We start from the raw sequence: 21,904 nt of genomic DNA, 5'->3' as shown, positions 1-21,904 counted from the left end.
TTCAAGCATAGGACAGGATGAAGCCCGGGAAGGATGGTTAGGAACCGCCCAGTCTGGTGGGCTTCTGAGCTCTGCGTCTCAGTGAGCACAGGATGGATCAGCTGTGTAGGCTGGAGTTGAGAATGAAGAAACCCATCACTAGAGGGAGAGGGAACGGACAAGGAAGCCTGCGGAGATTTCAGAGGAGATTTATTTCTTGAGTATCTCAACAGATGGACATCAAGTGATCTGACTTCTTAGCTGACTCTCTTCTTCTCAGAGTCATGGTTTGGGAATTATTTGCAAGAGCTTCAGGCAAATTTTCCTTGCCCATGGAAATATTTATTGAGTGGAGGGTGGGTGCTGGCTTGTGAGAACTGGAGATTAATTTGTGAAAACCTAGCCATGAACAATGAGGAGGAGGGAGATACAGTTAAAAGGATTTAAGACTTTGCTTTTCTCCCTTTCTAACATCCTATAGTTAAGGCAGAGGAAAGGAAAATCCCCCACTGATACATCTGGGAATAGCAAGAGACTGGAAAAAGTAGAGCTTGCCCACTCCAGATGTACAGTGATGAGTATCTGCTGTTTTGCCTACCTCCAGTTCTCTCCTCCCAGTTTTTAGAGCATCACCCTTTGGAGTCTGGTGAACACCATCTTCCTTTCTCTTGGTCCACATAGCTGAAATGCTGCTCAGTGAATCTACTGGAGGAATCTGCAGGAGTGGACCATGTGACCCAGACCTGGCCAATTGGCATGTTCCATCTTTGGGCCATGGTGGCCATGCTCACAATCAGAAATAATTCAAGGACTTTGCCATAGCAGCTTGGGAAAGAGATGCTGCCTTTCCACTGGACTTTGAAACAGCCAAAGGAGTCAGCATAGAGAAGACTCACCTGCAGAGAGGAGGGCAGAGCCAGGAAACTACAGGGAGGCAGAGAGAAAGTCTTTTTTTTTTTTTTTTCCGGGGTAGGGGGTTGCTTTTTAGGGCTGCACCTGCAGCATATGGAAGTTCCTAGGCTTGGGGTCAAATTGGAGCCACATCTGCCAGCCTGCATCACAGCCTCAGCAATGCAGGATCCAAGCCATATTTGAGACTTATACCACAGTTCATGGCAATGCTGGATCCTTAACCCACTAAGCCACGACAGAGATCTAACAGGCATCCTCATGGGTACTGGTCAGTTTTGTTACTGTTGCACCACCACGGGAACCAAGAATGCTTGTTTGAGCCCTGGAATTCAGGTACACAGGAAGTTACATTCACCATTTAAGACTTTATGGCAATATAAGACAATACATTTCTTCTTCCCACTGGAAGGAAACTCCTCTGTTCACCATTCACACAGAGTGGGAGCTGAACCATATGACCGGAAATAATTGCTGATCTCATTTGTAGGGAATGGAAAAAATGTGCTAATGTGTTTTCCCTCAGACTTTGTAATACTGGGTATTTTAATTCTAGAAGTCCTAGTAAGTACTATAATATACTTCAGGTACATGATGATTAGGGTAGCTTTTCTGAGTTGGCCTACAACCAATTAGTAACTAAACTTTTGAGATTTAATCTGGTCCATGGGTTAGGATTTTCCTGCATTAAATAAATCACTGGAGTTCCCACTGTGGCACAATGGGTTAAGGATCAGGCATTGTCTTTGTTGCAGCTAGGGTTGCTGTGAGGTTTGGGGTTTGATCCCCAGCCTAGTGCAATGGGTTAAGGATCCAGTGCTACCTCAGCTGTGGCACAGGTTCAATCCTCAGGCAGGGTATGTGGCAGGTGGCAGCCAATAAGTAAATAAATAAGAAATCATTGACAAGATACATAAATTCTGAACACCATAGAATTCTTCCTAACTTCCTTTCACCAAAAAACCAAGAAGCAGGACCTATAGTGATAACTGGGTGTACACTGCCCAAGATCTCTACTCTACTTCCCAAACATCAGGTTGTTCATATTCAAAGGAGTCAGAAACATGCATTATAAAGTACTTTTTTTACCACTCATAGAAAAAGTACATTGAATATGAGCATAACCAGAATTTATATATTCACTAAAAACCAAAGCATACTTTTTGCAAGTTTCCTTAACCAGAATTTTGTATTTTCATTAGAAATGAAAACCTAAGCATATTTGCATATTCACGGATAATAATTTTTTAATGACAACTTTTTCTTCCTACGGAATAATAAACAAATGTAAGCATACCTACTTTAGGAACACAGAAGGAATTATCCTTAGCAACTCAATATAAGTTTTGTAAAAATGCCAGAATTTCCCTAACTATGTTCTTTGGAACCATTAACAGGTGTTTTTATACCCACACACACAATCCTGTGGTCAAAAAGACTGGGAAACATTACATACCATTCTCAGTCCTAAAAACTCTCAATGCCTATTTGCATATTTTAGAATGTGAGAATCCTTGAATACCTGCTCAAATTGGATTAACACAGCATTTCCCAAAGTTAACTTTCTGAAAATGAACATTTTGCTTCCAACCGCCACCTCCAACCCCCCCATTTCCCCAGATCAACTTTTGGAACAGCTTGTGGAACCAGTTCCATAAAGCAAAGTTTGGGAAACAGTAGTTTAGTGGCTCCTATCTACACAGATTTTGCTGTCTGAATAATATGTAAGGAACTTTGAGTGACAATTGCACCCATTTGGATATAACTTCAGCTGACTCCATAATTAGAAATTTAAAATGCAAATTTTTCCAAAGCAAACTGCCTTTACCATTTAGACATGTTGCTGAGATTTATTTGGATTTGCGTACAGTCATATTACTTTCCAGTATATCTGGTATAGGTAATAGGCTCCAAAGACCTATAAATATTGAACGCAAATAAGATTGGCCATGTCTAAATTTTATACATAAACAAATCTGACAATTTTAATATGGCAAATGTACTCTGTATTTGGGGGTGAGGTGGGGTGGGTACATGCCTCCCGGGAAAACCTGGAACAGAATGGAAGCTTCTTTATTTATATTCAGCATAAGCTGTATATTAAGGATGCATGTAAGTATGGGTGAGGACAGAAAACCATTGCTATTGAGCTTCAGACGTGGCAGCAAAGAATTAAGAGATCATCACCATCTCTCTCTAAATATAATGAAAATCTAACTTTACAATACTCCTCTTAAATGAGCTTTCCTCATGCTACTTAGCTATGCATTAAATCTTGGCATACACAAAAAAATAAAAACAGGGTAGTTCTAAAGGTTCATTTATGTTGGCTGGATTATGAAGATTAACTCCTCAGATGGTGTTCTAAAGAAGTCATCAAATGTAAGTATAATTGAAAATAAAAACCTGCAAAAACATTTAAATATTGATAGGAAAGTGAACAGATAGGATATAGTCAAGAAGACACCACTCTTTAGATACATAACATCAGTGTATATCATAAAGGACTAAAGAATTTAATTCTCTAAGGAATATAATAGAGATTTCAGCTTCAGCAAGGCAAATTTTCTGGAAATACTCATGGCAGAGACATACATGAAGAGTTACAGGTTTAAAATAATTTGAATTGTACGTCACTTGCACTGAAGATTTTTTTTTAATGTGATAAATTGGATTTATGATTAATTCTCTAAAATATTCTAATCCTGGCTCATAGAGAAGGCAAGGTCCTCTTGTCCAAAGTAGCCTGTGGCTTCTGCAACCTTGCCAAGTGACACAAATGTTAGCTGTATACTAAAATGCAGAGTTTCTCAAAGTGTGCATGCTTCTATTGATACCTAGGATGATTTTAGGTGGTCTAGGGAGTTCTATTTTAATAATGAAAGTGGCTAAAATGATAAAATAAAAATAGCACTACTTACTGAGGGTTCACTATGTGCTGCCAAGCAAAAAGTCTAGTACATTAATTTGAACAGTCTTCACAAGACCACGCTGTGGAAGCTCCTGTTACTTCCAATGAAGAGAAAGAAAATGGAGGCACAGAGAAGCTAAGTAAGTTTCTCAAAATCACACAGCTGGAAACAGGCAGAGATAAGAGTTAATATCAAGATATTTGGCTCAAATCCAGGCTTGGTCATTTCACGGATATATTTGTTGGTTAAGTGGGTTTACCTAATAAAAAAATATTTTTTTAGTCTGTGGACATGAAATAAAATCACACAAGTTGTAGGCAGGTGTCTGATGTTCAGGTAACAAGTGGGGGTGGAAGGGTGGCAGAGCCAGAAATTAAAGATGCTTAGAGATTATGAAGTAAATGTTTAATAACAGGTCAGAAATTTGGGTTAAAGTCCTGGTACAGACCCCCTGAGGTGAAAAGCCCCAACCTTCAACTTACCTGCTTTCAGTGTTGCCCAGAAAGTTCTCTTGTTCAGATAGGAAATCTTCCTACTTTTACATGATTTTTAAGACATCACACAATCACATGTCTAAGGGAAATATAAATGGTTCAACTAACTCTGTAAAAGAAATGGCTCAATTATTATATATTACAATTCAAGGGAAAAAAAAACCAAACTTAAGAAAAAGCTGACAATCAGATCAGAAACATTATGGGAAGTTTCTTGCTCATTTTCTCCAGAGGTTAAACCAGAAGATTTTTTTAAAAGGGTAGAAGTTTAAGGTCTAGCTAGGGAATAAAGACATGTTTCGTCTGACACTTCCCAATTCAAATTCAACATCTATCAAGTGATTCTTAAGTACTGTATAAAAAAAAAAAAAAAGAAAAAAAAAAAGAAATGAAACAACCAGGAGCTGGCAACCTGGGTATATTAAGCTTTCATTATCACAAATTTGTATTAATACCTTTTTTGTAAATATGCAAGAGCTTCTCTGACAATTTCTCTCTTTGTAAAGCCACCTCTCCCTGAAACATTTTTACATAAAACTCCTATATCTAAAATGAATTCTTGGCATTTGGGAGTTTTAAAACCGTCCAAATTAAGGGGGGAGGGAAGCTGCATAATTATAGATCATCTGAATGCAGGTCATAAAGTAGTCAAAAATGTTTAAAACCAAAAAGTAACATCTTAGAGTGACATGTAAAACAAAACAAAGTACTTACTGGCATTCAAAATTTTTTATGCAACTTGTTATTCATTAAATCAGAAGAAAATGTGAGCTACTTTTTTTTGATAAGGCAAATAATATTCAAAAATGGGATTAACTAAACACAACTGGCCACCACCATGTGAAAAACCAAATGCTTTAATGAGGCTATCAAGAACAACAGTTCAATTATTTCATTGGATACATTAATATCGATCCATAATATACAGTGCTATGGACCACACAGAAATTATTGCTGCATCCAACAGCAGGTGACTAGTATTAACATTACAGTACCAAGCGTCCGCAAGAGACAGTCATTTGTCATTTTTTTTTTTCAAGAAACAGGGGTTTTTTTTTATATACTGTTATCAACATCTTTTTCCCAGTGCATCTTTTAAAAAAATTAATAAGTGCATTCCTTTGTGCTTTATTTTACATCTTTTAATTTCCTATGTATCTTATTTGTTCTTATTGCTTTATTATTTTTAAAACAACCAGAAAGAATTTTGTCATCCTATGTATGACCAGGTTGGTTGCATGGTTTTTGGCAAAGTCAGAAGGTTTGGTATTTCCATTGCCTTACCCAGAGGCGGGTGGACAAGTTTGGCATTTTGGTCACTCCATGTGGAGGCCCAACCCTGAGTCACAATTCCGCACCCAGGGGTGGGGGGAGTGGTGTGGACCATTTTCCTTGTCACATACAGTGAGCCCAAACCACCGCCTTTTGGCTTAGCTAGTCCCTAGAACACATCCACACTCTATTTGGCAAAAAAGAAATAAATAAAACCACTCCCGAGGTTGCAGCATTCTCCTGAGCTTGCTCACTTGTCTCCTCCCAGAAATTGTCTCTCAAGAAGAAGGGGATAGGGAAGCAGGCGATGTTGAGCTCAGGAGTTGCGAGAGTCCGGGCAAGTGGTACAAGATGCCATGCTTTCTTTCAACAAGGCCTTCTAAAGGGTGGCTTAACCCAGCCAAATTCCCTGGGCCATAGGTGAGTCAACCTTGCTCTGTTGCTTAAGACCTCTCAAAATCAGCTATAGAAAACTAGTATCAGACCATCGCAATCTTCGACTTCTGTGCCTGGCTCCCCTCCCCCCATATAAATATGAAGAGAAAAACAGACAATGCTATGATTGTATCAATGAACACTATGGTACAATTAGCTGTTCATGCAGATTCGCATCACTATTCTAGGAAAAGAGTTATACAATTAAGGGGGTTGAAAGAATGGGAACTAATTTTCCCTACCCCCTTGAGTCATAAAGCTATAAAACTGATAGCATCATCAATGTTTCCAGGAATTCTCATTGCGCAATGTCCATGGGAACTATGCAGTTGATTATTTCCACGTATGCCATCCGTTCATACATCTGACAATCACTCCTTCTCTCTGAGCCCTCCAACACCCATCTCCAATTCACATTTGACATTTAAACTGTTTTTCTTAACAAAAAAGAAAGAAAAAAACCCTCCTGAATAAAGTTTCCTGATGAAAGAAGTTGGCACTCTGTCACTAAAATATATTTCATATTAAAAATATCTGAAGGAAAATTGGAAGCTCTTATAATGTCTACGTAGGCACCATGCTACATGTTCCTCTTGATTATAGATACCATCTTGAAACTTTCTCCTACATTACAGTTCAGTCAGTGCTAAAGACTACTGCTATATTTAAGGCACTTCATTCTGAATGGATATGCTTTACGCTGCTTGCTATTCAACTGTAGGCTGCCACTGAGAAATTCCATTCAACGGCCTGCCTCTTAACACTATATGTCATCTGTATAAAACATCTAGGCCTGAATAGAATATATGTAACACTACTGTTATTGCATAGGACTATACAAGTAGATAATGCACTGAAACTAACTTTACAACATTGCTGCTTGTTAAAACATTGTTATCAAGTAACAGTAATTTGCCAATACAGTATTTCTCTCTTTAAAAAAAAAAATTCAGCAGGTTTGCTGAAATAAACCCCAATTGAAATGACCATAACAGGCATATTAACGCTATGGTTATCAGTCTCCAAGAATATTGCTAGTTTTATATCACTAAAAAATAAATATGTAAGTTGTCTCTCTAGAAAGCCGGTTTTAACCTATTAAGACTACACCTTAAATGTGTGGAAAAACGGTTCTGCGTGAGATTGAAATATACAAAATATTCACAAAGCTCTCTTTAAACGCAAGACCTTGCATAAAAGTTTTCTTTCATGTGTGTACAAAGAATGCGGAAAACCACCAGTGAGTTGTAAAAATATTGAAAACTTGCCATTTAAAGATGCATATTCTTACAAATTAATACAAACATATTGAAAAGAACGATGATAATAAAGAATCTGTACAAATCAAATGAACATTACAACATAATTTAAAAATAAAAATAGTAAAGCCAATTAGAAATGTGCCCAGTTTGGTTTTCTTATCAAAAGCGAAATCAAAGAGAAAAAAAAAGGAAAACTTTCAGTGCTCCTCAACATTTTACTTTGAAAGGACATGAATTTCCCCTTCGAAATAAAATATATCTTATGAAAAACTGAATCATACTCATTGATGAGGAAAATTGTAACAGAGCACAGAGTGAACAAGAGCAAGATGTGACCCCATGTTTCAGAGCCTTGGTCTAAATCTCCCTTCCATTGCAGCTGCACCTAAGGTATCAGTTATGTCTTCTAACCAGACAATCCACATGAAAATGGTTGCATTTTTTTTTCTTTTATGGAATATACTATTTCTTTAAATAGTTTGCAGTATAAAGACTAAATGATGCTAAAAGGGTACTGTATCTTTAAGGCAGTACCCCTGAATCAATACATTTACAAAACGGAAAAGAGTTAGTATGGATTTCTTTTTCTTCTTTTCTTCCCCATCCCCCTTCTCTCTCTCTCTCTCTCTCTTTTTTTTTTTTTTTTTTTGGTTGCTTTACATTCTTTCAATTAAATTTTACATTTAATTTCCAAGGAAGTCACAGGCATACAAATCGCAAACCAAATTTACCCTGAATAAAAATGGACAGAAATTTCTCAGATGCAAAAATCCTCTTGCTCTGAAAGCCAAAGTCTGGGGTGAATTCAGGTCACAGATACTGTACAAGACTGTACAATACTTTGGAGGCATTTGTAGTTGTAAAATAGAATATACAAGTCTGTTTCACAAAATTCTAAAAATAAAATATATCCTGGGCTATTGATAAAGCATGAAAAAAAATTTTTTTCATATTAAAGGAAAATGATCAAGAAAACCCCTTCAGGTAAATTATTAAATCTGCTAATCAAGAAAGGAAGCAGTTTGTGAGAATGCAGAGCAGGGAGAATTTGCTAGCAAGCATGCTCGGTTTCTTCCATGCTCATACTGCTCCTTCGGCTGCTGGTTTTGGATGCTCCGGGGGACACCGAAGAAAGAAGTGGGTCAGTTATGCCAACAGGAGAAAGAGTATCATCCATGAGGATGTCTTCCAGTTTGGATCCCATTTTCGTGGGGACGCTATAGGCTGGGTTGCCCTCAGACCCGGTTCCGAGGTTGTTGTTGAAGGTGATGGTGCCATCTGTGAGATCCAGGGTGGTTGTACATGTCAGGTCTGCGTGATGCTGGAGGAGGTCTTGGCTGCAGTTCTCCAGGGTAGGTTCCTGCTTGATGATCCGATTCACCAAATCTGGAGAGCAGAGACCCGTGGATGGGATGAGGGAAAGTCCATGAGCTCGAGCCTGCATTTCAAGTTCCTAAAAGCAGAAGAAAAATCCGACACTTAAAGAGGTGGTACATGTTGGAACTGGTATGTGCACACTGAGGGATATGGAATGACTGGCCAGTGGGGACCTGCTGTATGTAGCACAGGGAACTCTACCCCATATTCTGTGATCATCCACGGGGAAAAGAACCTGAAAGAGAATGGATGTATGTACATGGATAACTGAATCACTTTGTCGTAGAGCGGAAATGATCCCAATCATGTAAATCAACTATACATCAATGAAACTTTTAAAAATGAAAAAAATGTTTAAAACATTTAAAAAAAATAAAAACGAAAAAAAAAAGAGGTGGTGCATAGAGGATTTGAGGAGAGTGACACTATTGTACGGATACCATAAAGATAAAGATGGTCACATGTCCTAATGCATTCCCATACTCAAAGGATGCACAACGCCAACAGGGAGTCCTAATGTCAATTAGGGACTTTGAGTGAGAAAGCAGTGTCAATGGAGGTTCATCTCTTGTTAAAATGCAACCCCTCTGGTGGGGGATATTAATATCAGGGAAGGCTATATACATGTGGGAGCAGAAGGTATATGAGAACTCTCCACACCTTCAGCTCAATTTTGCTTTGAACATGAATTTTTTTTTTTTTTTTTTTTTTTTTGTCTTTTTAGGGCTGCATCCGTAGCATATGGAGGTTCCCAGGCTAGGGGTCCAATCGGAGCTTTAGCCACTGACTTATACCAGAGCCACAGCAACGTCAGATCCAAGATGCCCCTGTGACCTACACCACAGCTCACGGCAACACCAGATCCTTAACCCACTGAATGAGGCCAGGGATCAAACCCGAGTCCTCACGGATGCTAGTCGGGTTTGTTAACTGCTAAGCCACAAAGGGAACTCCAAACCTGAAACTGCTTTAAAAGTTAAAGTATTTTTAAAAAGACATACACTTGGAAAATAACAAACTGTTAAAAAAATTTTGGAGAGTTCCCTGGTAGCTCAGCAGGTTAAGGAACTGGTGGTGTCACCATTATGGCACGGTTTCAATCCTGGACAAGGAATTTTAACATGCCATGGGCGTGGTCAAAAACACAAAAACATTTTTAAAAATTAAAAAAATAAAAATGTTTGCTCTTTCAAACTAGTAAATGCCATATCAAAGTACTTAAAAGTATCACTGGGAAAACATGCAATGATTTTCAGCTGGTATACAGATTTGATTATATATTAAATACAGAGATAATCTCTCACAGATGTTCATGTTCACAATGAGGATAAGTTAAAAGATACAGAAATAGAATCTCAAAACATGAGCTGACTAAAAGGAATTATTCAAGAGAGAATATAATTCCACAGTCTAAACTGCAGAGATAGCCAGAGATACGACAACAAATTCCCAGGACACTGGGGATATTTTAAAACCGTAAGGGGAACGCACCCTACTGTAAGAATAATCAAACTCAAGAACAGTTTTAGTTTCAGGATTAGACTGTGCTGTACTCCTTTCCATCACATCATATCAACAGAAAGCCAGGTCTCAGGTAGCTGCTGTGACCAAAAAAACAAAAACAAAAACAAAACCCCAAACCCAAAAATAATCACTGCCTGGAAATCAATGTGGAATGAGAAACAAGGGCGACAGTGTCCAATCTGATCCCAAGGTTACAGAAAGTGTGCAGTGCCCAGTGGGCACACACATCTCATTAGTGCATGACACGGTTATTTCAAAATAAAATAAAAATGCAATTTTCCTTTCAATGTTTTTGTTTTATTCTTTCAAATAGCTACTAAGTTGTTAGGACCTGATAAGAAAAAGGTAGATATTTTTTTATTTTTGGTCTAAGGTGCAGTGAAAAAGTTCCTAAGATACTAAGGGCACCAGGAACAAATAAAGTTTGGGGAGTAAGGGTGAAAGTAATGAGAGTGCCATACAAGGAACTGAAGTTTGAGAAGTATCCTGTAAGCCATCAAGGTAATGGCCGCTGACTGAACTCATCAAGAAAGTCCCCATGTGGAAGATGAACCATCTCTTCCTACACATTCTTCACGTCCTTCCTATCATGGATGGAACTGTGACTAAAACCACAGGTCGCAATCCTAACCTCCAGGATCTCAGAATGGGCCTGTAGATGGAGACAGTGTCTTTAAAGAGGTAGTTAAGTTAAAATGAGATTGCCAGTAGGGGGCCTTCATCCAACATCCATGAGAAGTGATGTCCTCCTAAGAGATGAGGAAACAGAGACACATGGTGGAGAAACCATGGGGATGAGAAAACACAGGGAAAATATGGCAGAGGACAGAGCTGCAGAAAAACCAACCCTGCCCACACCTTGATCTTGGACTGCTAGCATCCAGAACTGTGAGAAAGTAAATCTCCGTTGTGTAAAGTGTCTAGCCTGTGGCATTTGTAATGGTGGCCCTTGGTGCCTAATTCACATCCTGAGAGTCAGAGATGCACCCCAGTTCCTCATTTCAACAACCTTCCTTGTATAGAAATGTATGACTGGGTCACTTTGCTGTAAAGCACAAATAGACACGTTAAAAATCAACTCTATTTTGGAGTTCCCATTGTGGCTCAGTGGTAACAAGCCCGACTAGTATCCATGAACACACCGGTTCGATCCCTGGCCCCACTCAGTGGGTTAAGGATTAAGTGTTGCTGTGAGCTGTGGTGTAGGTCAAAGACACTGCTTGGATCTGGCATGGTTGGAAGCTATAGCTCCAATTTGACCTCTAGCCTGGCAACTTCCACATGCCTTAGATTCAGCCCTGAAAACAAAACAAAACAAAAAACCTATACTTTGATAAAAAATGAAATAAAAGGGAAGTTTCTGTTGCGGTTCAGCCGTAGTGAGCCCGACTAGTACCCATGATGATGCAGGTTTGATTCCTGGCCTGGCTTAGTGAGTTAAGAATCTGGCATTGAGCTGTGGTATAGGTTGCAGATGCATCTTGGATCCTGTGTTGCTGTGGCTGTGGCTGGCAACTGTAGCTCTGATTCAACCTTCTAGCTTGGGTACTTCCATTTGCTGCAGGTTCGGCCCTACAAAGCAAAATGAATGAATGAATAAAATTTAATTAAATAAAAAAACCAAACACCTTCCCAACAAGCTGTTTCCCTTTTCCCTTTTCAATTATCCCCAGACACACCAGAGAATGAACCGGAAAGACCCCAATTGATCCCAAAAGCATTTAGCTTCTACTCGCCAATGCCATCTTTCTGTTTGTGCTGCAATAAAAAGAACAAAATATACAGTGGAAGCAAGTCACCTTGCTTTGTGAGAGAGGAGAAAGTATTCTGTAGTAGGATACAACCTCTCAACCTCTCCCACAAGCCTAGAAACACATGCTTCTGAAAAGTCATGTTTAGCCTGAATTAAAAGCTGTTTGATCTGCAAGGCCTTCCTTTAGCTGCCGTGCCAGTGAGAGACAGGCGCCTGAGATGTCATACACAGATCTGCATGTTCCTTCACAATCTCTGGACACACCAGTTTCCTCGGGCATCATTTTAAAGCCCTGGGCGGCTTAGTAAAATTACACTTCTGATTATATTAAGGCTTCATGCTCTTCCTTCTGTGAACATTTCTGCATGCATCACTTAGAGTGAAAATGAAAGGAACCCCTCAGGCCCATGGTGAAAACATGCACTACTGTAAATCTACACCCACATAATAAGAACAGCATCCCCACACGTGGAGTGTGTCTTAAAAACAAATGTTGGAGTATGAGGCACATATCTGACTCCAATCTTTTGTTGTTTAATTAAAAATGTTTATCAGCTGATTAAAGCATTATTTAAACTGCTAAATAACATGATAAATCTCACCTAGAGCACTCAGGCTCACTGCATGGCAGAGCTTTCCTAATTAATAATGTCATCTGTGATATGGAAACATTCTAAAGGCTCCTTAACTGTTACTGCAGGAAACCCAAGGCAGCCCCATTCTGTAATTTCCAATGCGTGTTTTGTATACTTGTATTTCACAGGAATAAATATGTTTGTAAACTTAAAACCTAGCCTGTGTTTCAAAACAGTTATTATATTTTACTATTTGTAAAAGGAAATAACATATTACTAAAAATTGCTTTTATAAATGGGGATGGATAGATAGACAGACAAACACACCAAGTGCAAGAGACTAAAGACCTATGGTTCTTACTGAAGAGATGGAACATAAGACAAGCAGGAACAGCAAGAAAGCAAGGAAGCAAACAAGCAAACAAGAAAGAAGAAGAGGGGAGGGAGAGAAGAAGGAAGGAAGAGAAAGCAAGAGGGGGAGGGAGGATTTTCCATAATTGATAGCCTCTGTTTCACAACCAAGATTCTAAAATGCATGTCTTAGAGGAGAACCACCTTCTGCCTCTTCGATCAATGGCTCAAGATCACTGCAGTGAAACAAGAGATGTGGCATCTAGAAATGTTGACAGTGTTGTGGGGCATTAAAAAGACTGAAGATCACTATTCCAAGCACATTTCTCAAATAAGTTCAACGTCAAGGAATAACACCTTGGATGGTTTCTAAAGTGCCACACTCTACACTGTTATTCTATAAACAGTTGCACTGGTAACCGATAAAACCACCACTGCTCTGTGGCAAAATGTGGTACTCAAGAAGAAGGTGCGATTTTATTGACCCTTACTGGTTGGTTTCATTCAAAGTCACCAAGTATATTAAAATGGCCCCACCAACTCCTTCAGTTATCAGCAAAGGGTCAGTTTTTCTTTCTCCAAGACAGTTTCAGAGGAAGTTGCATCTTTATACTCATCATGAAAGGCCAAATAACTAAGAGAAGCACCAGGAGCTGATATGAGAGGAAGCTCCTATCTGATGCTGACATGGGTACATACGCTCAGATGAACTCCAAGTATTATAAAAATTAGTATTTATCCCTCTAAGAGTATGTAAGTTAAAGATACATATGGTATAACTTTATTACCTGTAATGTATTTAAAAACACATATCTTGATGATAAGATCTTCTGAGTGTCCCCAGGTTCCTTATAAACATGAGATTTGACCATGGAATACATCCTACCAATACTAAGACATCTATATATTTAACAACTACTGTCAGTTCTCATTATCTGCAATAGTTATGGCTATGGACTGAATGTCTGTGACACCCAAAAGTGATATGCTGAAACCTAATTTCCAATGTTATGGTATCTGGAGGTAGCGCTTTGGGAGGTGATTAGGTCGTAAGAGTGGGGCCCTTATGAATGAGACTTGTGCCCTTATAGAAGAGATCCCAGAGAGATCCCGCACCCTTTCAGCCATGTGCAGTTATAGCCAGTAGACAGCTATCTATAAACTAAGAAGCCTCCCATCACACAATGAATCTGCCAGCACCTTGATCATGGATTTCCCAGCCTCCAGAACTATGAAAAATAAAGTTTGTTATGCAAGCCACCCAGTCTATGGTATTTTACATAAAGCATGAATGGCCAAAAACAGTTAAGTGTCACAGAGCTGATCCAAACACTGAATTCATGATATGGAACCACTGCTCCTGGAGGAAAGAGAGGATGATGTAGGTTCCTGGGAACACCTGGTCACATTATTTCACCAATTAATCAGCATGGAACTTTCTTTTATGTGTGTTCTGTTTAAAGACACTTAATTTAGTACACATCGTTGATTCATTAACACTGAGCTCAGGACCAAAATGACCATAACTCATGCTTGAAGAGAACTTATTTCCGTGAGGCACATCAGAGCCTCTTTGTGCTTAGAAATACAAGACAGTGTTTCAGGGCTGTACTTAGAGGCCATTCTAAACAGTGAATCACCCCAAAGCAACACAAAAATGTGAAAAAAACATGGCACCAAATAGACAGCAAAGAGGACACTTGTTTACAGTATGAGCCTTGTCCAACCTTAACTGTGAACAAACACACTGACCAAGTCAAATTTGCTGCTCTGCACATTCCTGCAAATAAGCATGAGAGCGTCACCAGTGCTGACTTGGCGGTTTCAAATACACTTTTAGGAGGAGGTGAAATCACAAAGTGGAACCCCTGAATAATGAGTAGAGTCTGCGTCAGGATCACATAAGTCAACTCCCTCATGGCTCATTATACTGGTTCTTCTCCCATCTTCAAGGCAGTAACATGTCGTCACCTTCACCCAGCACACACCACGTACCTGTATTCTGAGTAACAAATGCCGATTGGCGTGCTCCAGCTTCTTCTGTCTGTTTTCAAGCTCTTTTGCGCGTTGCTGTTCCCGTTGCAACTTTCGGATATAATCCACGGAGGCTTTTAAAATGGTTCCCTTGTTCCAGCGCATGTCTCTGTGATGAAAATGGAAGGAAACAGACTTTTTTTTAGGACGCGAAGATCCAGGAATATGGAGCATTCAATAGTCAGAGCATTCGGTTTCTAAAGATGGCAAAGACTACAGCCCATTCTCAATTCTAAGCTGAGAATCGCTATCATTCATTGAGTGCTGGCCACACGCTGGACACTGTCTGCCCACTTCTTCAATGTTCTGTTACTGCATCTGGACGAGCACCTTGAGAGGGAGGGCCACTGGGCAAGTGGTGAATCAGACATTATTCAACTTGCCCACAGTCCCAGAGCTACATGAAGATGAAGTCAGGACTTAAATTTAGGTCTACTCATGACAAAGTCAATATTCTCAAATACTGTATTAAACAGTTATAAGTTTCTAGGACTACAAAAGTTAACTCAGACAGAATAAGCTATGATAAAAAAAAAAGCAGCATCCTTGGATTTTATCATGAATATTCATGGGCAAGTTATCAACCTCACTCTTGGTCTCCAAATCTTCATCTATAAAATGGTGATACCACACTTGTATGAGAAGCCTCATAGCTACGTTGTTAGAATCAAAGGAGGTAGGTTATATGAATACCCTGGAAAAAGTTTAAATGCAGTTCAAACAATGGAGCAGGCACTTTGCTAAAAGGGCTCAAACAGCATTTACCACATAACAGGTACTTTTTAAAGCATATGACAGCTCATTTAATCATAACAATCTCGATCAACAGGCACTGATATTACCTCCATTTTAAAGACTGGAAAACAAAGGCACAGAGAGGTTAAGTAATTTGCCCAGAGTCACACTGCTAGGAAATGGTAGGGCCAGGAAGTCTGGGGAATCTGGCTCCAGACTTCATGCCCTAAACCACTCTTCCTCATATGTGATTGAGTCCTCAAAATGACTAGACTAGGTAGGAATATTCTGATTCCCACCCACCTCTTTTCTTAATAGATGAGGAAAATAAAATATGAAAATTCAAATATCTTCTCCAAGGTAGGCATCCAATAGGGGACTGTTGTGGAATTCAAACCTAAGCAGCCTGAGTGTGGTGCCTTTCAGTTTTTAATCACATAACTCTAATGTTTTCATATATCATAACATTAATAATGCCACTAAAATGTAGGTAAAAGTGAGTTGAAAATTTTAGAGCACTCCAGAAGAGTAAGTAAAAATAAAAGCATAACTAACAAAGTAATATTTCTGTTAGAGCTTTAAATTAATCTGAGCTCATTTATAGGGCAATGCTTATGATAATGACAGTGGTGAAAACAAAAGCAATTTAACTTACGGAAAACCTCCTACCCCAATAATCTATAGCTGGTAAAAGCAGAATGGAAGTATCAGCTGGGACGTGTGAATGGAGGGCCATTAAAACAAGTCACCAAGTAATTGATCCTCACATGCGTTAGATGAAGAACAAAACAGAAGCACTCCCCTGAGAGGCTGAGTTACAGCCCCCAGAGAATTCCCAAGGGTTGATCCCTGGGGTCTGAGCACCAAAGATGGCAACCCAGGGAGGTGTCCTGAGATATTCAGAGTGAGCAGAAAGCTGGCTTACTTAACATTCAGGGCTAAGAAGAAAGCAGCCACAAAGAAATAAAACTATAATGAAAGATGCCTTGACTAGGCTCATGAGGTAAAAAAAACCAGTACTGAAACAAGGCAAGCAGCCACTCAGTTTTTAAGAAGCAACTGTTCCAGCCAACTATCTTGGGTTGTACTACTTTGTGAGGCTCAATTAATCAATTATGCTTTGGGGTTTTCAAACTTCTTTTTTTTTTTTTTTTTTTGCAAAGAGAGTGACCCTTTTTTTTTCACACAAAAGTGTGAACAAATCCCCAATATATAAATCACTAAAAGCAGATCTGTTCTAGGGCAGCAGAGGGTACGGGGCCCAGACTGTGATCAGCTAGGCTATGTCTCTATAGCAGCCCCAAAGTCTGTCCCAGAAACCTGGTATAGGGAAATCCCCATAACAGATGCTAGTCCATTTTATCTTAAAACAATGCCTAAGATTAAAGATCGTTATCAGTTCAGATTATAAACACAGAAGTATTCTAGTACAATAGAGAAAGAAGATATGCAAATAGTCTTTCACTGCAGCCCTGTAATTTCATAATATGTTGCTAAAGAGATCCACATGCTACAGCTTAAAAGGATATGCTAAAAAGTGAAAGCTGATAAAGAACAGGAAAATGGGAATTCAACATGCAAGACTGACTAGAGGAAATGAAGGTCACAGCCCCTTCCTAGGATGAATTTGTGCTGCAGAACTGAGAATTGGAGTGTTTGGGGTTTCAAAACGGCTTTCCTTGAAACCTGGGAAAGCAAACTGTTGGGGACGGAAACCGCTTGAACATTCACCATAAACCACCTTAGAATGGGCAATGGTTTTATTTTATTTTGTCACAAATTCCCTGACAATAATGTGAACAGCAAGTTTAATAAGCCTTGCATGAATAATGCCTGATTTCATCTTTACATTTTATTAGGTAGCTAAAAGGTCATATTCGAAGGCTAATTTCATCGAATGCCTGTGGGAGCCATTAAAATGTATACATCCACCAGCCCTTTACTTCAAATGGGCCAATTTCTAATGGATAAAAATTGTGTGTTTGTTGTCCTATTTGCTGACGTGGCTGGTTAGGAAAATTATCTTTACAACTGTTATCTCTGAAAGAGCGGCAGGAGAGACTGAGAGCTGAAATCCCCATGAGCTGAACTATACTTAGAAGAGGATTAAAAATTACTTTTTTTTTCCCCCTCAAGTGGTAAAACAAAAAAGCACATGTAAGTTTTTAGGAGGGAAAAAAAATTGACCTTTTGTCTGTTGAATATTGTTCAACTTGTCCAGTATCAGCTCTCAGTGCTTACAGATACTATATGAGTTTAAGGGCAAATAACTAGCTAACAAATCTTGTTTTATCAGCTACTGAAATCTCCTTCCTGCCTGAACTGATAAAATATAATTTTGTCAGTGGTTCGGTGTTTATTTGCCAAGGATTTTCAGGAAGCCACCTCCTGGCATCCAAAGAATATCAGGGAGTTCCTGTTGTGGCACAGCAGGGTAAGGATACAGCATCGTCTCTGAGGTTCGATCGCTGGCCTGGGAACTTGTATATGCCATGGATGCAGCCAAAAAACAAAAACCAAACAAACAACAAACAAAGCTGAACAGCTCATGTCTAATAATCCTTTTTTTTAATTTTTTTTATTTTTTAATTTTTTTTTATTACTCAAATGAATTTATCACATCTATAGTTGTATAATGATCATAACAATCTGATTTCACAGGATTTCCATCCCACAGCCCAGGCACATTGAACAAGTCAGTGTATTTCTCTCTAAATTTCAGTTTGATAAGACTAACCAAAGGAAAGGTGCAAAGGGAGAGGGGGGACTTTGCTTTAGTTTTTATAACTGAATGCTTTTTGCAACGTATGAGAAAACATTAAGGTATGAAAAAATATACGACGCGGATTAACACGCAATTGTACTCACGGATCATTTGACTTGGGAATCAAAGTACCTAGTTCCTTAATGCGGTCATTTATGTTAAATCTTCTTCTTCGTTCAACTTTAAGAAAAGAGCACAGGAAAGGGCTATTAGTAACGGTGCTATATACACATTTAGCATATCTCGTTAAAGGCATGTGCATATTAACTCCCCTAGGTCAGGACAACAGAAACCTGAATCAATCCTTCCCCTTATTTTAGTACTGAGGTTAAAGCCCTTCAAAAAATGAGCTACCTTTATAGAAAACTTTATCGTTTATGAAGCCCTGACACTGAAATTTCTCACTGGATTCAAGTAAGGCCTGAAATTGGAGTTATATCCTCAGTTGCAAATGACCTAAGGATCCGGGTGTTAGGGACCTGAGGAGGAGGACATACAGCACTAAGGGGGGAAAAGCCTGAACTCTACCCTGATCCTCCAGACCAAGGGCAGCAAGCTTTCTGCAAAGGGCCAGATAGTGACTGCTCTGTGGGCCAAACAACAACCAAAAAAACCCCCTTATTACGTAGGTACTTATACAGCAAGAGAGAGAGAGAACTGATTGCCACAATTTTTGTGTTGACAAAATTCAAAATGTACTAATATTAACTGAATACAATTTTTTGCAAGGCAAGTCTACTGACAAGAAACACGGGAGGCTGAAATTTGGGATTTTATATAATTTTCACTTATCAAAAAATATTCTTTTTGCAACTTTTTATTTATATATTTATTGTGGGGGCCATGCCCATGGCATGCAGGGATCGATCGCTGGGGATCCTAGCGCCAGGGATCAAACCTAAGCCACAGCAGTGACAGTATGCTGGACCCCTAACCTCCTGAGCCACCAGGGAACTCCTTGACTTTTAAAAATCATTTATAAATGTAAAAAAACAGTCTTAGCCTATAGGCCATACTAAAACCCCACTTCTAGCCTGGTAGTGCCCAACAGAAACATGTCAGTTTTATACATAACTTTTAGTTTTCTAATAGTTACATTAAAAAAGTAAAAGAAGGATGTGAAATTAAATTTAATGTTTTTATTAAACTCAACATATCCAAAATATAATTTCAACATGTAAACTATATAAAAACTTATAAATCAGATTTTTTTTTTTGTCTTTTTAGGGCTGCACCTGTGGTATATGGAAGATCCGAGGCTAGGGGTCTAACTGGAGCTGCAGCTGCCAGCCTACACCACAGCCACAGCAAAGTGGGATGCTAGCCGCATCTGCGACCTTTACCACAGCTCATGGCAATGCCAGACCCTTAACCCACTGAGTGAGGCCAGGGATTAAACCCTCATCCTTATGGATACTAGTTGGATTCTTAACCTGCTGTGCCAGAATGGGAACTCCTAAATCAGATATTTAACATTCTTTTCTTTGTGCTAAGTTTTCAAAATCCAGTGCCCATTTTACACTTATAAAACATCGCAATTTGAACTAGTCACATTTCAAGTGTCAGTAGGCAGTCGTGCTGAGTGGCCATAGTACTGAACAAAATAATCCTAGAAGTCAAGCATCTTTAACTAGACCAAGAATCCTAACAGTTTTCCTCTTTATAAATCTAGCTGTATGTTCCAACTAAATTATCATCTTAGAGAAGGATGAAATAGTAGGCACATTCCAAATAACGTCTAATAAATTGGATTAAAGATATTAATATTTTACTTTACATGTATTATAACCTAATACATATTTATATTTGATTCATTAATATTCCATACACTTAAATATTATTCACTACTTTCTCAATATATGTTGCATTTTTTTCTTAGCTGAGTGATTATTTCTAGGATTAAATCAGTCATGCATCATACTGTCTTATCGTCAGACTTTTACAAAATAGAAGAAACTTTCAGACCTCTGATTTTCAAGCTACTTCCTCCAAAACTCTGAATCATAAAATAATCATAAAAAGGAAAACAATACTGAAGTACATAAAATAAAATAAAAATCCCCAATGATCCAGATACCAGCAGTGTAAAATTTGTTATATATCCTTTGTGATGATTTTTATGCTCTAAGAATAAACCTACACATGGCCTGGGTGTGCAGTGCTTGGGACTCTTCTTGATCTACGTTCACTTCCTGGTGACCTCATTTAGTCTCATGGTTTTGAATACCACTTATACATTGATGGCTCCCATGCTTACATTTGCAGCCCCAACATCTCCCCAGAACCCCAGATTCATGAGTCTGACTATTGGATGTTTCTATATGGAGGTCCAATGGGCAGCCCCCATATTCTTGATCTTCCCCACTTAAACAGCCCTACCCGCAGGCTTTCCCACCTCACTGAATATAACTCCATCCTTCAAGTTGCTTAGGCTAGAACCTTGGAAATCAATTCTCTACCTCTGTTTCTTTCACATCCCTCATTCAATCCATCATCAAAATGTGCTGGCTTTACTGTCAAAAGATTTCCAGAATAGGTCTACTTCCAACATCCACTGCTATCTGCTGGAAGCTACCATCATTTCTTGCCTGGATTATTGCAATCCCTCCTAAGTGGTGTCTCTGCTTCACCCATGCCCAACACCCCTTTGAGTCTATCTAAAACATGGCAGCCATTGAAATAAAAGTCAGAGGATGTCAATCTCTTGATGAAAACCCTCCACCTGCCTCCCCTCCCACCTACACAAAAACCAAGTCCTCTAGGCATTTCATAGGGATCTAGGGGCTCCCATTTCTCTGACCTCATTTCTACTCCTCTCCCACTCCAACAGCACTTTCCACTGTGATTCACCTGGGCTCCCCCAACCCTTCCTGCTCTTCTTCAACCACGCCAGACACACTCTCCACTTTAGGACCTCATGCTGCTGTTCCTCCTGCCTGGAACACTCTTCCCCCAGATAAATGAATGGCTCTGCCCTCACCTCTTGCAGAGAGTGACTCAGATTTACTAAAGAGTCTTCCCTGACTACCTCCATAGATGTAAACCAGCCCCTCTTGACATTCTTCCCCCATGTCTCCTCACAGAACTTTCTATCATCTCATATCCCCAATCTTCCTTCCTTCCTTGCTTTTCTTCCTTCAGTTCATAGAGCTCTATATCATTTAATATCTGCATATTTTTGTTTGTTCATCTACTTATATGTCCATTCATTAATGCATTCCAAGCACCCATATGACCTTAGCATATAGTAAGCCCCCAGTAAATATTGTATTCAATAAAGAGCGCACAGTTTAAGTAAATTACCCTAAAAACCATTCTGCATTGATCTTTTCTCACCTAACAGCATATTGTTAACACCTCTCATTGTCAACATTTGTACGTACTGTATTTTATGTTTATTTTATTATTTATTCTTTGGCCACACCCACAGCATGTGGAAGTTCCTGGGTCAGGGATCGAACCACAGCTGTGACCCAAACTGCTGCAGTGACAACACTAGATCTTTAACCCACTGATCCACAAGAACTC

The 21,904-nt window shown here is 39.1% G+C and overlaps 1 protein-coding gene across 13 annotated transcripts in view; it reads right to left on the bottom strand.

The window, feature by feature from the left end:
• MITF (microphthalmia-associated transcription factor) overlaps positions 5,136-21,904 on the bottom strand; it is a 244,741-nt gene continuing 227,972 nt past the window's right edge. For 8 of the 13 annotated variants that reach the window (XM_021068590.1, XM_021068591.1, XM_021068583.1 and 5 more), the window contains 3 exons: positions 18,481-18,556; positions 14,839-14,986; positions 5,136-8,716 (listed from right to left, as the gene is read on the bottom strand). In XM_021068590.1, the coding sequence (XP_020924249.1) occupies positions 8,315-8,716; positions 14,839-14,986; positions 18,481-18,556 (626 nt within the window). In that variant the 3' untranslated portion in view covers positions 5,136-8,314. 13 annotated transcript variants of the gene reach the window in all.

This window comes from Sus scrofa, chromosome 13 (genome assembly GCF_000003025.6).
Source record: "Sus scrofa isolate TJ Tabasco breed Duroc chromosome 13, Sscrofa11.1, whole genome shotgun sequence".
In the NCBI taxonomy this organism is placed as follows: Eukaryota; Metazoa; Chordata; class Mammalia; order Artiodactyla; family Suidae; genus Sus; species Sus scrofa.
This window is presented reverse-complemented; position numbering and strand designations above follow the sequence as displayed.